The sequence below is a fragment of the Arvicanthis niloticus genome, chromosome 18 (assembly GCF_011762505.2).
Source record: "Arvicanthis niloticus isolate mArvNil1 chromosome 18, mArvNil1.pat.X, whole genome shotgun sequence".
Lineage (NCBI taxonomy): Eukaryota > Metazoa > Chordata > Mammalia > Rodentia > Muridae > Arvicanthis > Arvicanthis niloticus.
The window spans coordinates 40,564,187-40,587,930 of NC_047675.1; the positions used below are offsets into that span (position 1 = coordinate 40,564,187).

At 44.6% G+C, this 23,744-nt stretch overlaps 1 protein-coding gene across 13 annotated transcripts in view; it reads left to right on the forward strand.

Annotated features, from left to right (window-relative positions):
* Positions 1-23,744, forward strand: part of Wwox (WW domain containing oxidoreductase) — a 902,911-nt gene that overhangs the window by 219,499 nt on the left and 659,668 nt on the right. For all 13 annotated transcript variants that reach the window (XM_076915921.1, XM_076915922.1, XM_076915920.1 and 10 more), the window contains one exon: positions 19,381-19,469. In XM_076915921.1, coding sequence (XP_076772036.1) covers positions 19,381-19,469 — 89 coding nt within the window. The remainder of the gene's footprint in view (positions 1-19,380; positions 19,470-23,744) is intronic.

Here is a 23,744-nt window from a genome sequence, read left to right on the forward strand (position 1 = left end):
CATATATAAAAGAAACTGGGGGAACCACTAGTGGTGGGTATTTATAAGGTACCCCCACTCCAGAAATGTCACCTCAGGGAATAGAAGACCCCCTTTGCATGGAGAAATTGTATAATGTGTTCACAGTCCAACCCCTTATAACATCCTTAATCTGCTCACTGCTTGGGACTGGTTATGCCGTGAACCAGTGGTTATGCTCTCTTTATCAACAGCCCCTATGGTAAAACGTCAGATATCTCAGAGTAAGGATAGTGCTCTCCTCTTTCTCACCCATCCATTTGCATATAAAATGTTAATCACAGGAGTGACCAGCATCAGACAGCTTATTAAGAAATTTTAAAAAATCTAATTCTAGAACAGGGACGAGCAAACTTGTGTGTGAAGAATTCCAGCCCAGCAACCATGAGTGTAAATAAAGTTTTATTGAGACATGACTTTGCCCATTCATTCATTCACTCACTTACTGCCGATGTCTGCTTTTTTTTTTCCTGCATGCTATTTGGTGTTGAATAGTTGGGAGCAGCAGCGTAGCCTAGAATGTTTAGAATACTTCAGAGAAAATAGTTTGCTGATCTCTGACCCAGTACCATGGTATTCAGAGAAAACAACAAACAAAGAAACAAAAAACCAAGAAACAACCAACTAAACACTAACAACAAAACCCAACTCTGTCCCACTAAATTAGAGTGAGCACTTAATTAGGCCACTACCTTTTTTTTTTTTTTTTTTTTTTTTTTTCACACATGGAATTACATTGTAGTGTGAGTCTCAGTCATCCAACTTGGTAAACCCACAGCTTGGGGTTGGAAGTAGGAGGGCAGTTGAGGCTTAACCCCCACATCCTCCACCTCAAAGCTGAAATTGAATGTTATGAACAAAGTAGAAAAGAAACAATGAAGAGACTGGAGAGAGAGAGAGAGAGAGAGAGAGAGAGAGAGAGAGAGAGAGAGAGAGAGAGAGAGAGAGAGGGTGAGAACGAGCTAGCTCAGTGGTTAAGAGCACTGGCTCTGCTTCCAAAGGCCCTGCCTGGCTTCACTTCCTAGTACCTAAGTTGGCTGTTCACAGCCCAGTCCCAGGGGATCTGGTACTGTCTTCTAGCCTCTTCTGGCACTATACATTCCATGTGCAGACATACATTAAGGCAAAACACCCATACACATACAAGAAAAGAAAACAAATAATAACTATATAGAAAAAGAAGGATTAGAGGCTATTCATAGAAGTGGCCAAGTTTACGGGAATGAAGTTCTTTTGGACATGGCCTTAATATCATTCCCTGAACTGACATACTTTCAGGTCGAAGGAGAAAGTTCTGGAATGCAGAGAACATTCCCTCACTCAGGTATGTATTGAAAACCTCGAGCCCCAGAGAGGAAGGGGACACCATGAGACTAGCTCTTTTCTTTGGTTTTCCTTTGGCACTATGTGCACCAAGCCACACTTTAAGGTGGACAGCTCTGGGCTACCCTGTGGCTCTAGGACAGGAGTGGGGAGGATGCTTTTCTTCTCACAGAGCACATCTGTCTCATCCAGGAAAGGGAAGAGGCTGCTTATAAATATTGAAGAGGCCGTGAGTGTGTGCATCCCGTGCAAAGCCACTCTGAAGTGGCTTCTAATGGCCATTTATAAGGTGGTGTCCCCACACATCCCCTCCCTGTGCTAATGCTATCTAGGATGCTCTTCAGAAAACATGCAGTCTGTAACTTAGCAGGCTTTTAACAGAATCCTACATGATTCATTCATCCCATTTGGCTGCAAGAGACAAGACAACAGAACAAGCGAGATTTGAACAAGGTCCTGGGCCAAGCCCGTGCCAGCATCCTTCTAGTGTTGAAACTAAGGCCCATCCCTTTCCTCTACTGGGTCTTCTGTCTTTCCTGGTGCCCCAAACAACCTTCCCACAGTACCTTGTGTAGATTTGGTTTCCTAAGGCAGCCCTGGATACCTAGAGGCTGACTGAACCCATGTTCTCTCCCTCCCCTTCTCTTCCCTCCTTTTCTCAGGGTTTCTCAGTTTCTCTCATTATCTCAGTCTTCCCTTCCTTCCCCCCTCACTGTTCCTTACTTTTGTTCTTCCCTTATGCTATCCCTCTGTTAGCCCAGTCTAGCTGTAGCATACCATTAATGTGGAGAGTTAAACAGCTTTAGTTACCCCTAGTGCAGAGCTCTGTGCCACACAGCATCCCGTGCCGTGCCCACGGCAACATCAGTATGTTTCAAAACCATCGATAGGTACTCCATTGTAAAGTTGAGACTCCAAAATTGCAGATTCAAGGTTTATTTTATATGTGAAGCCCATGAGGTAGGAGGAGGAAGAGTTCAGGGAACGCTGGCCCCTGAGCCACTTACTAAGAGGTCTACCCCAGATGGCACAGAAATCAATCAACTGTGAATTTAACAACGAAGTATTGAGGAACCGGTGGTGGACAAGGGACTGTCAGTAGTCTTGTCACATGGCACAGGAGAGGACAGCTTACCCACCATCTGAACGACAGCACCCAGTTTGGAATTAATCTCTGGACAAAGGTCAAAAAAGTGAGCAGTATCTACCCTACTGTGAGTCATTTACCCAGAAGGCTCACTGTCAGAGGGACGACTAGTGAGTCGATTCAGAAATCCAGTTGAACATAACTCATGAAAACAGAGGCACCACTGTTTAAGAACACAGTCCTGTATAGTGACAGCCTTTGACATCAGAATGCTAGCTAGCTCCATACAGAACAGCTGGCCACAAGAAATCTTTGCAATCCCCACTGAGTTATTTCATGTTACCTCACCTCATTTTCCAGTCAGAAGATAACACCATCGCTTTTTGTCATCCAAAAGGACTTTCTGCAGATTCGCAGGTAACCGTTTAGATCCAAGCCTTGCACTCCGTTGGTACTGGGTGATGGTCAGGTTGCCATCGTTAACTACTATCACTTCAATGAATGTCACGTTCAGATGAACTTTGGCAGGAAAGAAGAGGGGAAGGATGTGAGGAAGTAATGCCCTGTGTGGAAGAGGAAGTTCGCCTGTATCTATCTACAGTGTTCATTTTTAACTTTGAAATGTCTTATCTGATGTTTCTACTCTAACCCTGCCTGCCCTCTGTCTCAAAACAGTATCTACAATTGTTCAGATACAATTGTATCTTTAATATTGTTTACCTTTGCATCTTTTTTTTTTTTTTAACACTTTATCTTCTCTCACTGTGGGTTGTGAAACACTTAGGTTTCTTTCTCTTTTTTATGGCTACTTTTAAAAAAGAAAAAAAGGAAATTCTTAGTTTCAGTTAGGTATGCATGTGTGAGGTTGCCTGCGCATAAATTCTGGTGCCCGAGAGGGTCAGGACCAGCAGATGCCCAGGAGTTGGAGTTACAGGTGGTTGTGAGCCACCAAGTGAGTGCTGGGATCCAAACCCACATCCCTTTTCCAAGCACTTGCTGCTCTGATGGAAAGCTATGTGGGTGCAGCAACTGTTCTTAACCCTGAGCCGAGTTTCCAGGCCTGATTACCTCTGAGCTAAATTCTGTTCTTTATCGTCTACAGCGTGAGTTTCATTCTTTCACAAGTCTTTCTTGTAACCATGTGTGTTGCTGAGGTTGTGCTTTCTTGTAAGCCTTTTATAGTTTTTCTGTTTATTCTCTCTCTCTCTCTCTCTCTCTCTCTCTCTCTCTCTCTCTCTCTCTCTCTCTCACACACACACACACACACACACACTTTGTTCTTTCTCATTTCCGCTTCTAATTCTTAGACAAAGGTACTACTGAAGATTCAATGTTTCTTACTTTGTGTTGACTTTCTGAGGCAGTCTCTTGCAGCCCAGGCCTTTCTTAAAGTTCCTATGTAGCTGAGGGTGACCTTGATCTTCTGAACCTACCACCTCTACCTGCTGAGTGCTGAGATTACAAACATGCATTAGCACATGTGACCTGATTTACTTTTTTCAGATGAGATTTTTTTTTTTGAGTGATTGGGGATCGAACCCATGACCTTGAACATGTTAAGTAAATACTTTCTCCTCCAGCTAGACCCTGACTCCAAGATGGCCAGCATTTCCAAATGTGCTTTCTGCTTCCCAAGTTCGACGGTGTTTAGAAGTCTGCTCGTTCCCTGAATCTCCGACATTCTCTCTTTCTTTCCTCTGTCTCTCAGTTATTTTCAGAGTCTTAAAACTATTATTAATCATATTAACCATAGTTACCATCAGAGGATGCCACCTCATCTTTCATACATCTGGGTTTTCTGTCGTGAATAAAAGGGTCACCCGTGGAACTGAAATCACCAATACCCAATGCTCTCTGCCATGTGTTTGCAGGTTTTGACTGAATGAGACATGGAGGGGCCAGGAGACTTCCTCCTGCCTGTTTCCTTGCCCTAACCTCTCTACCACTGAGTATCCATTCCCATCCTGTTCTCTCCAACCTCCGTAATCAAGGCAAGACCGTGTGGCCTGTGTGGCAGAGGTGATTTGAATAGGTTGACATTGCCTTTGTGATCTGGCTCATGGTTGATTTCAGAAATACTGTATAATTGAAAAGTGTGCGCTTACGGCTCTTTTGCATCGCGAGCCTTGTTAACTGTTTGGTCTCGGGGCTCTATTTTATCTACTTTATCTTTCCATTTCTAATGTGAATCATTAAAGCCTTCAAAGAGTGTCAGATGCTTCCGTGCTCTAAGGCAATGTGCTTGACACACTCGGGTTCATGATTTTTCTTGACTAATTGTTTCTGTCTTTGCACACTGTCCCTTTTCATCTCTAGCGACTTTGTTTTTGCTTAAAATTTGACTTTTATGTAACATTGTTGGACTAGCTCTTTCGGTTTTAAAAGATTCATCAGTATTTTTCCCTTGACCTCTTTATTTCCAGACTTTTGGTATTTGTTTTATTCATGTAGTTTTGTTAGGCACAAGAGTTGCCAGGACAAATAGTTTCCAGTGTACTTACCTGTCTGTCACAATGCTGGGGTTTGAACCTAGTGCCCCACACATTAAAGGCAAGCCCTCTCCCAACTAAGTGGTATTTCCACCTAGATTTTGATATGTTCATAGTTTCATGCAGTGTTGGTTTCTTTGTAAGTTATGTAACAGTATTTGCTGACTCCCTACTGGATGGAGGTAGGTGAGAAGTACTGGGAATGTATGTACTCAGGTTCTGAGGGTCTTGAATGAACAAACCCCACTTACTGATATTCTATTTGCTGATTCTGAGTTTGTTGCTGTGCTTGATCCTGGGGGGCTGGGTAGTCAGTCTAACTGATTACCTTGGAAATAAGACATAGAGATTGCTGGATAGCCGCAACGCTGTTTTCCAGTCTTGACATCCAGGGAAAGACTTTCTGATTCTTTGCTCCCACACAAAACATACATTCACTTTCTTCCCCTAAGGCAGGGGGTCCTCTTCATGTTCACACATGTCTCCTGTGAAGTTAAAAATCATGCTCGCCCTTATTACCACTTTGAACAACAGACGTGGAGAAAGGCACACTGTTAGTGGGATCGGTTTTTATTTTGAAAAGAGAAGACAATACACTGACCAATCACTGTCTGTTATAGAATCCTGTGTGGCTGGTGCAATTTGCACCTACTCTTTGGGGGAAGTGTCTTGTGGCTCATCCTCCCCAGCTCCATCCGAACTGGGTCATTAGTCACAGTTACCGAAGTCATATCCTTGAAGTCATATCCTGCCCAGTTCAGAGTCAGGACTTGGAATAGACTTTTAAGACAGGGCTAATTTTTAAAAAAAAAAATACTAAATACAATTACTTGTTAATATGAAGATGAGAAGTCAGATCTGTTTGTTCTCAGTTAGTTTGTGTGTAGTTCCATGGCCACACCACAGTCTTTCCACAGCTCTTCAGTTTTCTCCCCATCATCCCTTCTTTTCTCCCCTTCCTCCTTTTCTCTTCAATATCAGCTCCCATGAGGTTTCTGGAGTAATGGACTGATTCTGAAAAGCAACATCACTAATCTGATATATGCTACCGGGGTGAATTTATTTGAATTAACTCCAAGCTTATAATGGGCAACTGTCTGTCAAAGACTTTTCCTGGCTTAGACCACGCTGTCTGGCTCCCGATTTTGTTGGCTTTCAGCTCTGCAATCCTTGGCTTTTAGTTCTGCTTTGCTAGTTTTAATACTCCAACTTCTCCCAGCACATCTCTTTCCCGATGACACCAGGGTGCAGCCCATGCACAGTGGTGTTCCAGATGTTCCCTAGAACTTCGACCGAGTTACAAGAGAGGATGAGTAGAGGGTGCCAGTAGCTTGTCCAGACATCCCTCTGTCTTGTCCAGACATCCCTCCCGTGTGTGTCATCACAGATCCACTTACATGTCTTTGTGTCTCTGATTGACAATTTTTGTCTGTTGATAAGTCTGGTGTCTATGTTCTCATGGCTCCTAGGATCCCATGGCACTCTGCATTCCTTTTAAGGTAGGAGAAAAGTGACTGAGGGGGCCAGATCAGGTGAGGGTTAGGCCATGTCTTGCTGGTAGCAGAAACCTGTCTGCCTTACCTCCCCAGACTACTGACTGAGAGTGTGGATTCTTCCAACCACCCTCTTCATACCTGCCCCTGCCTGTAGAGAAGACCCCCTCCTGGGGCCCAGATCGTTCTCTATATGTGGTGTATATTCTGAATAAAATATAGAGCTGATTTTAAAATGGTATTCTGTTGCTTTCTGCCTTCTCGTGTGTGAATTGAAATCTTCTCCAATTCTTGTGACTCCTAACATGTGTGTCCTTATTTCTGCATTTCTTCTCTATGAAGTTTATTTTCTCTATTATTCTTATTTGGATATATTTGGGGGTAGCTGAGCCATGTATTCTGGCATTCCCTGCATCATATTCTCTGTGTTGACGCAGAAGGTAGACTCTTTGCTTTCTCTCTCCTTCTATTACTCTTGGAATTTTAACATAAATATCTAAGTTTTTTCTTACACTATATACAGTCATTGACGGCTCCATCATTCTGATCACAACAAGTCTGTACCTGGTGATTTAACAGTTCAGTGAAAATTCTCTTCTCCATAAAGCACACCCCCTTTGCATGTTATTTCTCTTCCTCACCCACCTTGGCTTTAGCGTAATTTATCTGATCTCATTGCTCATCTAAAGGATGCACACATCTTGACAATAACCTGACCTCAAACTCTCCTTTTACATGTGGGTTGTTTTAAGCACCAGAGTCCTCTGTCTTTGGAAGTGTTTTGGTGGGATCCTTTAAAAGGCTGCCCGGGGAGATGAAGTTTTAAGCAGGAAACTGTATTTCTTTCTGAAGCCTGTTTTTGAATCTCTCCTAGTTTATCTTTTAGAGTCTCTGCCTTGCTTCTGCAGAAATTCTGCATAATCTGTCTCTTTGGCTCCAGCTGTAATTTAAAATAGCTGCCATAATGACCCCTCAAGTGTGATGATACTGTCCCATGTTTATGTCATGCCCTGCTTGACCAGGCCATATCTATCGCCATGCAGGCTGAACAACTTCAGAGATGCCAGCCATTGGCCAGCCAACCTGAAACACCCAGGAGAGGTTGGGATTATCGAAGGGCTATGGGAAATGTGTGAAATGGCTACAGCCAACATTATCAACTATGTTTTTAGTTCTTTTTAGTCCCACCTCTGACACCACTCCATCCCTGGTGCCATATTATATGTTCATTCATTCATTCACCCCTCCATTCACTCATTCCCAAAAGCAAAGCCTGTCCTGAAAAGCTGCCCCGTATATGGTGTATCGAGCATCAGGTAGAGATATAAAACTGAAGCTTTTAATTTACTCTCTGTGTGTCAGCCTGGGTTATTGGATGTTTGGGTTTCTCTCAAAGCCCCTCCTTCAGTGTGTATAGGGATGGAAGTTGCTATTACCTCTTTGGAAGACACCCAACAAGACCTTTGACCTACTGCTTCTACTCGATACATTTCCTGGGGTGGGATGGGCTTACATAATGCAACACATGTCTACTATAGCATTACTTTCACTGGAAGAAATGAGAAACAGTATCGTATTATTCTTGACAAACACAAGAGCTAGCACATACAGCAAGGTACTTGTCATATGCTTAACACTTTCAATTATCACGGCCATCTCCTTATGTGCCACACACTTGAGTCCTCACAGTAACTCCCAGGCGAGTTCTGACATTTGTATTTTTACAGAGAAGGAAGGGAAGGCGTGGAGAATTTAATTAAAAAATTTAGGGGCCAAGGAGATTGCCCTGTCACTAAGTTGACCTTAGTTCAGATCTCTAGTAATCAACAGATAACGAATGAATAAGTTACTAAGTAAACAAACAAACAGAGTCATCATTGTGATATGCCCAGGGCTGGCAAGGAGAGGGCAGGGTGACATGAGGGTCCCTGGAGCATAGACCTCTGTTGTACGTACACACACACACACACACACACACACACACACACACACACACACGGTTGGGGGGGGGGGGGCAGACAGACAGATAGACACAAGTTTCCAAGCTATTAATATGGGCTCAAACCATTTGGCTTGAAAAGAATGAGGGTGGAATTGTGTCCTCTGAAATGACCAGTTATGCATTGTGAACAGCAAAGAACAGCAAAGCCGTGAACAGTGTCGGGACACGCCCCTTCATTGGTAAGGAAAGTCACAGATGACTTTTATCTGTGTAGAAACATACATTCTGACAAAATTTGAGATGGGCAGCTATTCCACTCCTCCTGGAGCTGTGGGACTTGGGAGTCATTTTTAATTTCTCTGTCAGTCCCATTTGGATTACATGTACTTATTTATTTATTTATTTATTTATTTATATGACTTTATTGTTTTATATGCATTGGTGTGAGGATGTCAGATCCCCTGGAACTGGAGTTACAGGCAGTCGTGAGCTGCCATGTGGGTGGTGGGAATTGAACTCTGGTCCTCTGGAAGAGCACCCAGGGCTATTAACTACTGAGCCATCTCTCCAGCCCACATGTACTTTCTTAATGCACATCCTTTGTACACGCTAAAGGTACTTTTAAGCACTTACAGACTATTGAGGCGAGTCTGTTGTCCTCTCAGAAAACCTGGACTGAACCTTGATGTTGTTGCCAACTGGAAACCAGAAACTTCTTTTTCGTGTGAAGCAGACTTGTGCATTATGAGATCCTTACAACATCACAGCCTCTATCCCTACGTACCAGGACACCTCTTCAAAATTGTGACAACCAAAAATACCCATGGGCATTGCTAGATGCTCACGGGGCGTACATAGATGGGTGCCGGATCAAGAGCTGTGGTCAGATGACTGTCATTCCCGTCTATCACTGTCTGGGTCTCTTCATTCCAGTAGCTGAAAGGGAGATTGTTCCCCCACTTCAGGATCTTTTAACTTTGAAAATTCTTCAGGCCAGATACAAGATTATCTAAGCCAGAGCAGACAAGTCAAGTCTTGTTTGTCTTCTGTCCGTTCAACTCCTTCACTGTTGGCCTGTTACTGGGTGACCGGATGAGCCCCAGAACTCCATTTGGAACTGTGCACCTCTTTCTGAATTTAGACTGGGGTGAAGGTGCAGACCTTTATCCCTCCAAACAGCAATTTTCTCAAGGTAGGGGGTTCAGATGCTTAACAACTTTCATTAAGAACTCGGCTATTAAGTATGCAAAATATATAGACCATTCCCGTTGAGAGAATAATTATACAGTAAATTAGCCAAATGTCCACTATGCTGCCTTTTAAGCAAATCTTTGATGTTCCCAGTACTTACAGAAGATATAGGGCATGTTTATTAAGACTCTTCAACTGTGTATAAAGCTAGACCAGCCCAAAGTAATGGTGCCTGCCGAAGGCGTCTTTATCATGTGAATTTACCTTCAGTTATCCATTATTTATCTCCGCTATTTTATATGCCATTATAATAAATATTATGACAGAGAAAGCTTTTATGCTTCAACTTATTGTATGACTCTGTACTTGCCTGCAATCCTTCAGGAATGTAACCACGTTTTACCTAGAGTTAACGTAAATCATCACTCGCATTAGAATGAAAAATTCACGGTGGGGGTGGGGGAGAAACAAGGCTCTTTCTTCAATAGCAAAGCATAAATGTACCCTCATGTTGCCTGCCAAACTCTCCAAGCCACTCACCACCCTGCCCTAAACGGTTTCGAAGCTGCAAAGTGACTGCATCACAGGGAGGGAAATTGGAAGGTTTTGGAATATTTTCACTCTTTTGTTAGTTTCTGGCAAGATAAGCATTTAAAAAAAAATCCAGAAATATTGCCAATTACTGTCCAAGCATTTGAATAGTTCAGCTTTTACATAACTCTTAACTCGATACCAAATTAAATACGCTGCTCTCCAGTGAAAGTTCTCCTCCAGTGATTATCTGTAGGCATTGATAGAGTTATTTTATAGGTTGCGTTCCAGTAACAGAAAGTGAAATGTATTGGCCTGCACACAATGAAGAAAGAGTCGTCATGATTTTCTCATTAAGGATGTTTGTATATTTTGGCAGGGGGGGGATGCGTGGGTGTTGATGGGGAGCCTGGGAATGAGAGTTGATTGTGATGGTTGATTTCAAGGTTAGAAATGACAGATTCAGCCGCTCTCCAAGATTTTAGAAGAAATCCAGGGTTCTGCCAAGGACCATTTTGGGTTCCTTCCCAGTTTCAAAGTGTGCAGTCATCATGAGAGTGCCCCCTCCCAACCCCCAAAGCATTTTCTTATTAGAAGCAAAATAGACAGCTGAGTATGGCAGTACTCGCCTGTAATCTGGAACTGGGGAGGCTGAGGTAGGAGGATCGTACTTTTAAAGCAAGTGTGGGTCATATAGCAAGGCCCTGTCTCAAATAACTAGGGCAAACGGGAAGTCACATACTGTATAGACCAGTTAAAATGCAGAGAGGCAGGAGAGACATATTCCATGCTTCCTTTCCTGGCTGTCTGAGAGTATATTTTTCAGCATTTAGTTTTTACTTCTAAGCCTGTCTTAGATCAGGCTGACTCCTCACCAAGGCTGCTCCTGATGCTGGCCTAGGCTCACCCACCTGAGAGCTTCAGACATCACAAATCAATTGTAGCTCCTTTTCCACAGGCATTTTCCAGCGATGAGACTGCCATTCTTGGCCACCATTAATGCCCTATAATGATACAGGAAAAATTGGTGTTCCAAAGTCCCGCGCATAGAATATCAGTGAATTATTAGTCTGGTTTGGTTAGATGCTTATTGTCGTTCTGTGAATAATGTCATGTCAATAATACGCTCGGCACCGGTGTCCCCTGCCATTGTAAATGTGACAAGTCCTATTTAAAGTTGCAGAACATAAAACCAGGGCTGAGAGTCCGTAAAGAAGGGCGAGTGCCATCAGCATAATGCAATTAAGGCCCATTGGATTAGAATTTGCAAGATGCCATTAGCAATAAGCACCAAACGTAGATTATAGCTTTGCCTACAGTGTTTTTTTTTCCCTCTCCCAGCAATAACGCTGCTCTTGTAAATTCTAAGTGTGTAAAATAAATAGGATATAAAGTAGACTTGAATGAGAATATATGGGTGTTGTTAATTTCTTGGTAACTTCTTCTCCGAGCTGTGTGTTGGAGAAGAGTGGAAGCAGAGCCAGGTATCTGTGTGGTGTCCTCTGTCTTAGCTATCACCTGCCCTTTCCCTCTGTGCCTCTTTGAAGTTCACCGGCCTTTGTTTTGTCATCTGTATACATGGTGCATGTTAACATTTACTACATAGGAATCTTCACATCGCTGTTCAGTGTAACAGCAGCCCAGAATGTGTCTGGGCTGCTTGCTCCTCTTGCTCCTTCTATTGTCAATTTGGCATCTTTACATGAGTGTTTCTTTACATGACTATTTCTTTACATGAGTGTTTATTTTTTTACACACATATTTTTTTAAACAACTGTTTCTTTCCTTGAAGGCTTCATTACATGACTGTTTCTTTACACAACTGATTCTTTACACACGTGTTTCTTTTACAAGGATCCAGAGACAAACTCTTTTTGGTCTCACAGGAGAAGGGTGGGCAGAACTACCATCTCTGCCGCCACCTCAAAGCAAGACTGAAAAGTTGCTCTTTCCTGCTTCTCTCAGTCAGTGTCCTACCTATTGCGGTGAAGAGACACCATGACCAAGGCAACTCCTATAAAGGAAGGCATTTAATTGGGGACAGCTTACAGTTTCAGAGGGTGAGTCCATTACTGTCATGGGGGAGAATGACCACATACAGGCAGACACGGTGCTGGAGTGGAGTTGAGAGTTCTTCATCTGGATCCGAAGGCAGCAGGAAGAGAGAATGCCACTAGGCCTGGCTTGGGATTTTGAAACCTTAAAGCCCGCCCCCATTGACACGCCTCCTCCAACAAGGCCACACCCACTCCAACAAGGCCACACCTCCTACCCCTTTCAAATAGAGACTCACTGTGAGCCTGTGGAGGCCATTCTTATTCAACCCATCACTCTATGAAACACCAAGCCCATGATAGACAGAACTTTCTGGGCATGTTAGAGGCCCAGCTCTATGAGGCCACTGGAGACCTCTGTGTTTCTCCATACACTGGCTTCCATGGTCAGATGTACTCCCTTGGTTGATTCTTTTTTTAACAACACTTGTTTGTCTGTTTGTCTGTTCAGGGTTGCCATAGTACAGGTGTGGAGGTCATGGGAGTCAGTTCTCTCTTTCCACCATGTGGGTTCTGGGATGAATCTCAGCTCGGCCGGCCACAGTCATCCTCTTTTTGACTCTTATCCTGAGAGTGGTTTTAACAAATCATGACCGTGAATGATGTCTCCTGCCACATTTCATGTGTTGATGATGCGGGCCAGGGTGTGAGTCAGAGCCTTCTTTGGTCCAGTTGAGTGGGGAATGCAGAGCCTGTGAAGGACAGGGATAAGGTGTGTCATGCCCCCTCCCCCAGGCTTGGCTAGCAAACCAAACACTGCTCTTGGTGTAAGAGAACCAGGGTAGTACAGGCAATTGAAAGCTGATAGTTGTCTAATGACTGCTGCCTTTTTGTTTGTTTCGTTGGTTGGCTTTGATTTGTTTGTTTGTTTGTTTTGTTTTTGACTACTGTCTTATTTGTTTGGTTTGGTTTGACTTTTTGTTTTATTTTCTGTGTGTTTATTTGTTTGTCTTTGTTTTCTGAGCGATATCCTTTTAAGTAGGTTTGACCATGAAATGTTTTCTTACTTTTTTGAGACAGGGTTTGACTTTGTGGTCCAGACTGGTCTTGAGTTCATGAGAAGCTTCCTGCGTCAGCCTCCTGAGTGTTGGGATTATTGGATGAGCCACTGTGCTCAGCTTCCTGGAATTATTTCTGTTTCACTTCCTAAGATTTTATATTATGGGGCACATCTTTTGTCTGCCTCTGTGGGTAAGCCGACTGAGTGGGCGGGGTTTCCTCAGATGTGTTGCAGGTATGAGAGAGGCACAAGAGACTGCCTTCATGGGAAATCTTTAACACCTTCTGAGGCAGAGGCAGTGTTAAAGACTAAATGCATGGAAGAGGGGATGAACGTTGTCTCTCTCAGTGGCAGTGCAAGCTGACAGTATGCTGCCATGTCTGTTTGCTGATACTGGGCTTGGCCTCAGTTGCTAGCAGAGGCCAGGAACCAGGCCAGAAACCTGGTAGTGGGCCAGAAAAGAGAGGTGGGTTTGCATGGACATTGTACACTATAGAAGGGAAAGAAAGGCCCTTCCAGTTACTATCTGGGTGAAGTTATAGACTGCTACTGCTGCTACTACTTTCTTTTCTTCTTTCTCTTCTCCTTCTCCTTCTCCTTCTCCTTCTTCTCCTTCTCCTTCTCCTTTTCCTCCTCATCTTCCTCCTCCTCCTCTTCCTCTTCCTCCTCCTTCTCCTCCTTCTCCTTCTCCTTCTTTTCTCCCTTCTTCTCCCTTCTCCCTTCTCCCTTCTCCCTTCTCCCTTCTCCCTTCTCCCTTCTCCCTTCTCCCTTCTCCCTTCTCCCTTCTCCCTTCTCCCTTCTCCCTTCTCCCTTCTCCCTTCTCCCTTCTCCCTTCTCCCTTCTCCCTTCTCCCTTCTCCCTTCTCCCTTCTCCCTTCTCCCTTCTCCCTTCTCCCTTCTCCCTTCTCCCTTCTCCCTTCTCCCTTCTCCCTTCTCCCTTCTCCCTTCTCCCTTCTCCCCCCTTCTTCTCCCTTCTTCTCCCTTCTTCTCCCTTCTTCTCCCTTCTTCTCCCTTCTCCCTTCTCCCTTCTCCCTTCTTCTCCCTTCTCCTCCCTTCTCCCTTCTCCTCCCTTCTCCCTTCTCCTCCTCCTCCTCTTCCTCCTCCTTCTCTTCCTCCTCATTCTCTTTCTCTTTCTCCTTCTCTTCCTCCTCCTCCTCCCCTCCTCTTCCTCCTCCCCCTCCTCCCCCTTCTCCTCTTCCTTCCCTGCCTTTTCTGTGGCTGTTGGTAGATGGTTGTAGGGAGAGACAGATACACCAGGGCCTGGGCTTATGGGTAACTTCCTGAGATTACTATTGTTGGCCAGTGAGGACCTATTCTTGTCAGTGAGGAGTGAAGCCACTCAGTGCACATCCTGAGGGAGTCAAGAGAGCAGTGCACAGCCGCCTTGGTGACCCACATTCATGAGCTGTTTCTCACTGGTGGTCTGCATCCACAGGCTGTTTCTCCGGGTTACATTCTACTTTACAACCTCCATCCCCAGTAAACAGCTACTATTATTCCCTTATTACCCATATTACCAAAGCGAAAGCTGAGTGCCTCAGGAGAATTAATTTTCCCAGCACTCCTGTGGCTTGATCCATGGTGTAATGAAAACCTTCACTGTTAAGGACATACACTGACTGTGCTTGGAAAGGCATGTATCTGTGACTTAGGGGAGGTTCAGTGGGCCTCCACCAGAGTCCCGAGATCATGTATCACCCTTCATGGAGGCGCTGTTGAACCCTTCCCCATGAGAGTTATCAGAGTTAAGATTAGCAAGAGGAGTCTACAGTCATCATAACGCTATGGATTGTTATTGAAAATCAGTGGGCAGTGTGATTGAGTAGTTGCCTTCAAGTTCACGGTGGTAGCATTTTCTGATGATCTTGTACCTTGGCTTATATTTGGAATAGACTTGTTTCCCGTCTCAAAAGACAAGTACCATTTATGTTCCTTCTCAAGTAAAGGCAGCCTGAGGCCCAATGCTCTCCAGTCATGTTATGTTGTCAGTGCTGAGGTCCTGCTGAGCTGTGTCCCAGAGAAACAGGAGAAGAGGGTATGGGTTCTTGAATGATCTCCCTGGTTGAGTCCCACGTATTGGGACAGGTGGACTTCTTAGCTCCCTAGAAGTTTCATCATGTATGGGATGCCACCTGTGTGGTTCAGCTTTAACACGTGTGGCAGGAGAAGCTGTATGCATAATTTATGATCAATTAACATCTCTATTTTGCCTCAGAAGCCAAACTTGCATAGTGGTTTGATTGCAGGAAGTAGTGAAGATTTGGGGAAGTGAGGCATTTTATATCACTTCAAGATTGAATAGTCTTAGCATGGAGTGCTTTCTGTTGACCAAAGACAGATAGGTAGGTAGAATGATCAGAATGTACATAAATATGAAGCCTATGGAGACTGCCCCCTTCTTTCCTTCTCTCCCCTCCCCTCTCCTCTTCTATTCCCTTTCTTTCTCCCTACTCCCCTCCCTTCTTCCTTCCTTCTCTCCCTTCCTCCCTCTTTTCTTCCCTCCCTTCTTCCATCCATCTCCCCGTCTCTTCCAGCCTCTATGCTACTTCTTTGTAGTCAGGTCTAACCTTTTGCTCACAGTCCTCCTGCCTCAGCCTCATCCTCCTCCGAGCATTTGGGTTACAGCCTTTGACACCCCATTTGGCTGTGGATACTGGCCCTGCATGGTTATGTTCATCACACTTGTTAAAACTTTTCTAGAGTCAATGTGAGTTTGAAGTAAGATGTTCCCTGCTGTAAGGCTGGGTGGGGAGCTAGACATGGGATTCCTGTCTTTCATCTCTGTCCTCATGGTGGATCTCTATTCTTCTCCTGGGCACATGAGGTTTACTCTGTGTTATATCTCGTAAGAACTTCTCTGTCAACAAAGCGTGATTGTAAGCAATATCCTCCACTGTCCAGTGGAACCCTCTTGAGATCCTGTGTACAGCCCATTGCACTGCCTGCTGTGGAGGCAACATCACAGAGGAAGGTGGAGACTCCATGACCAAGATGAACTGGGTTTACTCAATGTGGGCAGTGGGGGTTCTTTGCTGTGTTACAGTGTGCAGATTCCCTAGGGCCCATGATGACTGATACAGAAGACCTTGCTGGATATGCTAAGGAATGTGGAGTTTTTGCTGGCCCTTCTGAATTGCAAAAGGGGACTTTTGCAAAGATATTTTGCCAAAGTAGAGACCAGGGGTTGACCAAATAAGACTTTTCATTTTCTAGTTGGCACACGCTAACTCAGTCACTTGTTAACAGAAGTAATGTTTTTATTTTTATGGTGATGGGTCATTTCCAAATCTTGAATATAGTGATGATTATATGAACTGCTACATTCTTCTCTTTTGTTTTCTGTTGCTGTGATAAAGACATGCTAACCAAAAGCAACTTTGGAAGGAAAGGATTTCATTTGACTTACGTGTCCTGATCACAGTCCATCGTTGATGGTAGCCAAGGCAGGAACTCAAGCAGGACTGGAGGCAGGAACTGAACCATAAACCATGGAGCCATGCTGCTTACGTCTTGCTCAGTTTGCTTTCTTATGCACCCAGGATCACCTGCCCAGGGGATGGCGCTGCCCTCAGTGGGCTGGACTTTTCCCCATCACCTGCCCAGGGGATGGCGCTGCCCTCAGTGGGCTGGACTTTTCCCCATCAATCAGTAATCAAGAAAATGCCCATAGGCCAGTCTGATGGAGACATTTTCTCAGTAGTAGTTTCCTCTTCCCAGATGACCTTAGCTTATGTCAAGTTCACAAACAAACAAACAAACAAACAAAAAACTAAGCAGCACACATAGAAGGAAATGTCACCTAATTTGACACAAAGATAGACCAAGCAGAGGAAAGAAAATGAATATATCTCCAAACTGGTAAAGACAAAAAAAAAAAAAAAAAAAAAAAAAAGCAAAAACAAAACAAATAAAAACAAACAAAAAACCCAGAAAACAAAAACAAAAATCCACAATGACTCTGGAATAATAATAAATTGTAGTATTGTGAGTGCTGAGATTTTCAGGTTTGGGTCATGTACTATACACTGGTGTGATATCACCACTGAGGGGAGCTGTATGACGGGTGCGAGACCTTCTATACCAGTTTTCACCTCTTCTGTGACTGTCACTACTCCCAATAAAAGCGCATGTATTACACCAGCACAGTGACTTGTGGCCTGCCCTAGATCAATCACTGCCAGTTGCTACCAATCTAGGCAGGAAATCTCACACTGTCAGGTTGAGCCTCCTGCCTTCCTTCCCCTTATAACCCACAGCTCCAGCCTTCAGAAATGAGTTCTGTCTGCTGCCTAACTACCAAGCTACTCCATTCCGAAGTTAGAACAAATACAAGCTACAGTCAACATTTCAATGGAGCTAAGTTTGCTAGGCAACCAGAAAGGCAGCCCCCAGCAGAGGAGTGCACACACACCCCCTACTCTAATTCCCAAAGCCACATTCTCCCCAACCCCCAAGACTTCACTGAGTTGCACACAGTTTTTCAGAAGCAAGAAACCTGATACCGATGGCAAAGAACTCTGTGTCAACTGGAGTCTCTATCCCCAGGAGCCTAGTAACCTGCAGCTCACAGATTAGTGGGGTGACCTCTCACTCCCCCTGGATATATATGTCCTGGTTTTGTTCTTATTAGTAATGGCAGCTCAGCACTATATTTTGAAGAATAAAAGTGTGTGGGGGAGTGGGGACCAAAAGATGACCTAACAATTTTAAGTTACACACAGAGAGTAATGTGTGGGTCACTTGGCTCGGCCATTGGTTTCGTTGGATTGCTTTGGGGTCACCATCTGGGAATGTTCTCCCTGTTTTATGGGAGAAATATGTGCATGTATTTTCATAATGTGTAACATGCGTATCCTTTGGGGTTTCCAGCAAGGAATGACGGCTTTAACAAATGCCTGACTTTTCTTTGTGTATAGTTGCATTTCTATAGGATTCTGTGTATCTCAATGATTGTCTTGCCCTGGGTGGAGGGAGATGGGATGCATAGGAGTTAAGGGTTGGGGGCTGGGGGCTGACAGTTTATCTGCTTGTTCTAAAAATCTGATCAAGCACAAGAACTGTCAACAGATTCTATATGCTTAGCAGAATTCTTACCTATTGGATAAATACAAGTAAATAGAAAAGTGTGGGACTTAGTTATCATTTCTGCGATCTTTTAAGATGCCACCCAGCAAAGTAGACTGAAATATTCCCCACTGTTCAGTATTATTTAAAGATTTATTTTAATTGTGTGTGTGTGTGTGTGTGTGTGTGTGTGCGCACACGCACGCGCGTGTGCCCTCAGGCATGCACATCCATATGCACATGCACTTGAAGTGCATGTGGGTGTCTTTGGAGGCCTGAAAAGAGTACCAGATCCCCTGATGCTGGAGTTACATGTGGTTTGAGCTGCCCAACATGAATGTTGAGAACCAAACTCCAATCCTTTAGAAGGGCACCAAATGCTCTTATTGCTGAGCCATCTTTCCAGCCCCTTGCTGTCATTACTGTTAATGGAGTGTCTCTCACTGGCTGGGAGTTTCTGAGTAGACTACGCTAGCTGATCAGATAGCCCCAGGGATCCTCCTGTCTCCACCTTTCTAGTTCTTGGATTGAGAGCATGTGCTATCACATCTGGTTTGTAATCATACATAGGTTCTAGAAATCAAACTCACATCTTGCTTGTGTGGCAAGAATTTTCCTAACTGACCAGCTCCCCAGCCCTGCACTTCATTTATTTAGAGTTCCAGAAACTTCTCACTACAATTGCCTCATCTGGCCTTAAAACTCACCCAGGATTATAAGTGTATGCCACCACCCCTGGCTGGATTGTCTTTAAGGGTGATGCAGGCTCAGTGGATGCGTTTCAGAACCTAGGTTGAGTCTTTTGAGATCAGGACTGTCCATTCCATCGTGGCCAGGCTTGCTCTTGTTGCCTGCTCACCCCCTAGTAGATGCAGCTCTTTGGAGCACGTATTTGATGATAACATGAACTAAAAGACACCTTGGAGCCTCTTCCGTGTGCTGAGTGAAGCCAGGCGTAACCCCAGCCTGGAGATCCAGCCGAGTCCCTCTCATGCTCCCCGGACTTGGCAGTAAAAGCCGTCTTCTTCCATTCATTCCGGTGATGTATAGTCTCTCTGGGCATCTAATATTAAACAGGGGAATTCCGACATGTTCCATAACGCATTTACTGTAACCTGATACCACGAACTATTCTTGCTGTTATTTATCATTTCTTTCTTTCTTTTTTTTTTTTTTTCTCTCATTCCAGCACAAAGCCAAGGTAGAAGCAATGACCCTGGACCTGGCCGTGCTCCGTAGCGTGCAGCATTTTGCCGAAGCATTCAAGGCCAAGAATGTGTGAGTGTTTCAGTTCCGGGTCATACATCACAATTGGTTCCTATTGTAATGTCTTTATCAGATGAGCACCGTCGGGAGAACACAAGGCTGCAGTGCTGTCTTGGCACCGGAGGCTCATTTATATTGGTACTGTTAAGGTGGACCGTATTTTCTTGACTCTGAGTCACCCTCCTTATGAGATGTGTCATCAATCTAACAACGGCTTCCCAGACCAAAAACCAAGAAGCGAAGACATTATTAAAACTTGTAGGGCTGACACACACCAGGGCAGTTTCAAGACGCGCCTTGTTAGAATCACATTGTTGTGTATCTGTCAGAATCAAGGAAAAGCATACTTCAAGGGCATTCAACAACCTCACTTATTCTATACTAATGGGGCTGAAACCCTGAGTATGCTGTCTTCTGGTGCTCTGCAAGCCTTTGATGCTTGGACACGGGGTATGGATATAGCTCTGGACACAGATGCGGGTTGTAAGATTTTTTTTCGGGCCTTTTCCAACTCCTGGTGCCTCCTGGTACGCACAGTCATGGTTGGATCTTACATCCACTGTATCTTGCTGACATTGGACGTGAGGGAGCGTTCTTCATCAACTCTTTAGATTCCCTTAGTTGAGGTGTAGTGGGGGTGGGGGTGGGGGTGGGGGTGGGGGTGGGGGTGGGGGTGGGCCGTATACACTATTAGCCTTCAACAGCCCCCCTTCCCTACAGAGAAAGAAGGAAGAGAAGAGAAACGAAGAAGAAGCAACCAAAAGAAGAAAGGGGAAGAGGGAGGGCATGAAGCAGAGACCCAGGCTCCACGCTATGTTATAATTATAGTATTTTGTTTCCACGGTTTATTTTTTCTGGTTGCCTCTATAGGGCAAGGAGTACTGGTTTCTCATTTACCACAGGGGCTTCGGTTTCATTAATAAATAACTAAGCTTAATTTTATTTTCCAGTGAGGTGATAGGAGCATGAGGATTAAGTTAATCATAGCCCAGGTGGTGCCGAGGGGGAAAGTGGCCTGTCTAGGCTGTTAGGGCTCAGACCAGGCCTGTTCCCTGAGCAGATGAGCGGTGTAGAGGCAGGATCTTCAACTAGATATTCAAATGCTCCCGTGTAATCGGGTTTCTAGTGCTGGCTCCGCACTGGTCTTTTAGGCCCTCACAGTATCTGATCTTTGCTTAGCAAGCGAGTGGGCTGCTTCCTTGGAACGAGGACGCCCGTCCAAGTCCTTTTATCATTGCCACATGAAGGCTCTCCGATGGCTCACAGGCACAGCTGGATCCACCACCCACTGCAGTCTTGCCAGTCAGAAGTGTGAGTCCCACTATGTGCTCTTTCCGGTGCTGTGTCCTCAATAGCTGCCCTGCCTTGCGAGCGCCATCCTAGGGGCTGGAGGCCAGGAGAAGCACTGGCTTGCACCCTTATTGATCCATCTCGTCCTTTGTCATTTGTTTGTCCGTTTCCTTACCAGGCATTTGTTGAGTGCTTCCAAAGTGCCAGCCGTTCTTCTGCAGCCAAGCAACCTCAGATAAGCCACAGCCTCAGTTCTGGGCAAGCTGTGTTTTATCACTGCCGCCAAACTGTCATCCCCATGTGCTTTTGGTGGTTGAGGGACAAAATTACTAACAAGCCCAGCAGCAGAAGTAACAGCTCATTTTGAGGGAGCCCAGCTGGGGCACACACATTTAGAACGCCTTGCTCGCACCTTCTGGTTCAGATCTGAAAGCATTCTTTCATGGTGGGAGTGACTATGTCCATTACACAGATGAGAAAATTGAGGCTAGAAAGGTAGAGGAAGAAACATATAGACGGCATTTGTAAGTAGTGGAGCCAAACCACTATGTCCCTCTCACACTAGGATCCCTCCTAACTACTCTGTGATGCTGTCTTTTGTTCTAAAGGTACTAGGGACTTGTACTCAGAGAACTAGTGAGTTTTTAGGGTCACCCAGAAGTTGATGGCCAAAGGAGCATTCTGTCCATTCTTACACCTTCTTCCTCCCATTTCCACTGTTCTGATTGGGTACGGAAGTGAGTGTCTTGGCTGAAGAGAGCAGAAAGCTTGATCACAGCCAGTCCTCCATCGCTCAGAGCAGTCATTAGATTTTTATCCAGTGAGGAGTTCAGAAACCATCATGCTTAAGGGCCCTTTGCAATCGCTGACCCAGACTCTCGGAGGGCAAGACCACCCGTTTCTCACTAGTCTTTGATTTCTCAGTACTCAGTTGTTCAGGGCCCAAGGGCGCTTTCCCTTCCAGCCTCTCCCTACCCTGTTCTCTCTGCGTCTTAAGAGTGGCATAAAGGTTGCACAGCATAGAGAAATACTGCCCTACTGAAAATTTGTATATAAAGAAGTGAACGATTCTTCCCTCTTGACAGACTGCCAGTACCAAAGCTTCTCCTGGAAAGGCAAATGCCAGCTCAGTGCTAACGGTCTCCAGATCCGGGGAGCTGTCAGGAGTGAATTTAAGTTCTGGTGACCAGGCTGCCAGAGAAACACGTGTAACTCCATTCTTATCGCCGCCGCCCATCTTCAGACATTAAAATTTCCTTGTGTGTAAAACATAATGACAAATGAAAGCAAGCCTGCCAGTTCAGAACCGGTTCTTTTTTTTTTTTTTTTTTTTTTTTTGGTGTGAGTTGGACCAAAGAGCCTCTCAGTGTAAATTCTATGTGGGCACCCTATTATGCTCCGTTTAATAGATCTTCTCAGAGCCTACACACAAGCACCCTGGAATACCATCAGGCCCCCATGCAATCTTTGTTGCAAGTGTTACCCTCTTACCCTAGGATGTGCAAATGTATTATTTTGTTCCTTAGAGATGAAGGAAATGGAGAGAGACAGAGATAGAAAGACAGAGGCAGAGAGAGAGAGAGAGAGAGAGAGAGAGAGAGAGAGAGAGAGAGAGAACAAAACCCCTGGTAGAAAATGCAACCAGCCACACAGGCTGCAGAGCTGGCCTCTCCCTGCCTCGGGGACACTTAGAATCGGCCACCGCCGCTGTAGATGTCTTTTCTTTGGAGGGTGGGGTGGGGTGGCAAAGTCTGTTTTAAAGTGAACAGGACTGATGCCAGCTACGGAAGCAATAACCAAAGGTTCTGTTCAGTCAGAACGGCAGCACACAGAAATCTGTTCCTGCTCTTTGTGAGCCTGTGTGGGTTTCAGTGTGCGTACGCATATAGGTGCATGTGGAAGACAGACGCTGACAACGCATGTCCCCTGCAGTCTCTCTCCTCTCCACTTAGGTGGTTTTCTTTCTCTCTTTCTCTCTTTCTCTCTTTCTCTCTTTCTCTCTTTCTTTCTTTCTTTCTTTCTTTCTTTCTTTCTTTCTTTCTTTCTTTCTTTCTTTCTTTCTGGAAGAGTCTTTTTAACTGAACTTGGAGCTGTCTACTTGGCTAGGCTGACCTCTCAGGATTCTTGGATTTCTGAGATTATAGGTGTGTCTCTCTTTGTCCAGCCACCACCTGTGTGGTGGTTTGAATGAGAATGCCCTCCCATGGGCTCACGTTTGAATGCTTGGTCCTCAGTTGGTAGAACTGTTTGGGAAGGATCAGGAGATGTCGACATTGAAGGTGTGTTACCAGGGAAAGGCTTTGAGGTTTCAGAAGACTCTCAACAGTTTCAGTGTGCTTTCTGTGCTTTGTGCATGCGGATCAAGATGGAACCTCTTGGCTCTTGCTCCAGTGCCATGCCTGCCTGTCTGCCGCCATACTCCCCATCCTGATAATAGCGGACTCTAACCCTTTGAAACTGTGAGCCCCAAATAAACTTGTTCTTTTGTAAGTTGCCTTGGTGGCGCTGTTTTAGCACAGTAATATAAAAGTAACTTAGGGACTATGTTACTGGGGGCTCAAACTGAGGTTCTTTTGCATATATAGAATGTACCTTACTGACAGCCTGCTCCCCAGACCCCAGACAAAGTTCATATATGTGTGTGTATATATATATATATATATATATATATATATATATATATATACACATTATATATATATATATACACACATTTTATATATATATATATATATATATATATATATATATATATATATATAAAATCTGTTGGCTTCTTACAGTAACCCTGGATCCTCACCATCACCACTCAGTTTACCAAATCAGAAGGTCCAAGCCACACAGAGAGTTGGAGTCGCTTTCCCTTTGAATCATGTATTAGGTGGAAAATACATCCAGACACAGAGAAGACACGTGACCACTTGCTACGACCGCTCTGCTGCTGCTGCTGTGGTTCTGTGCAGACTGCCTACCCAGTTTGCCTCCCCAAGTTGTTTG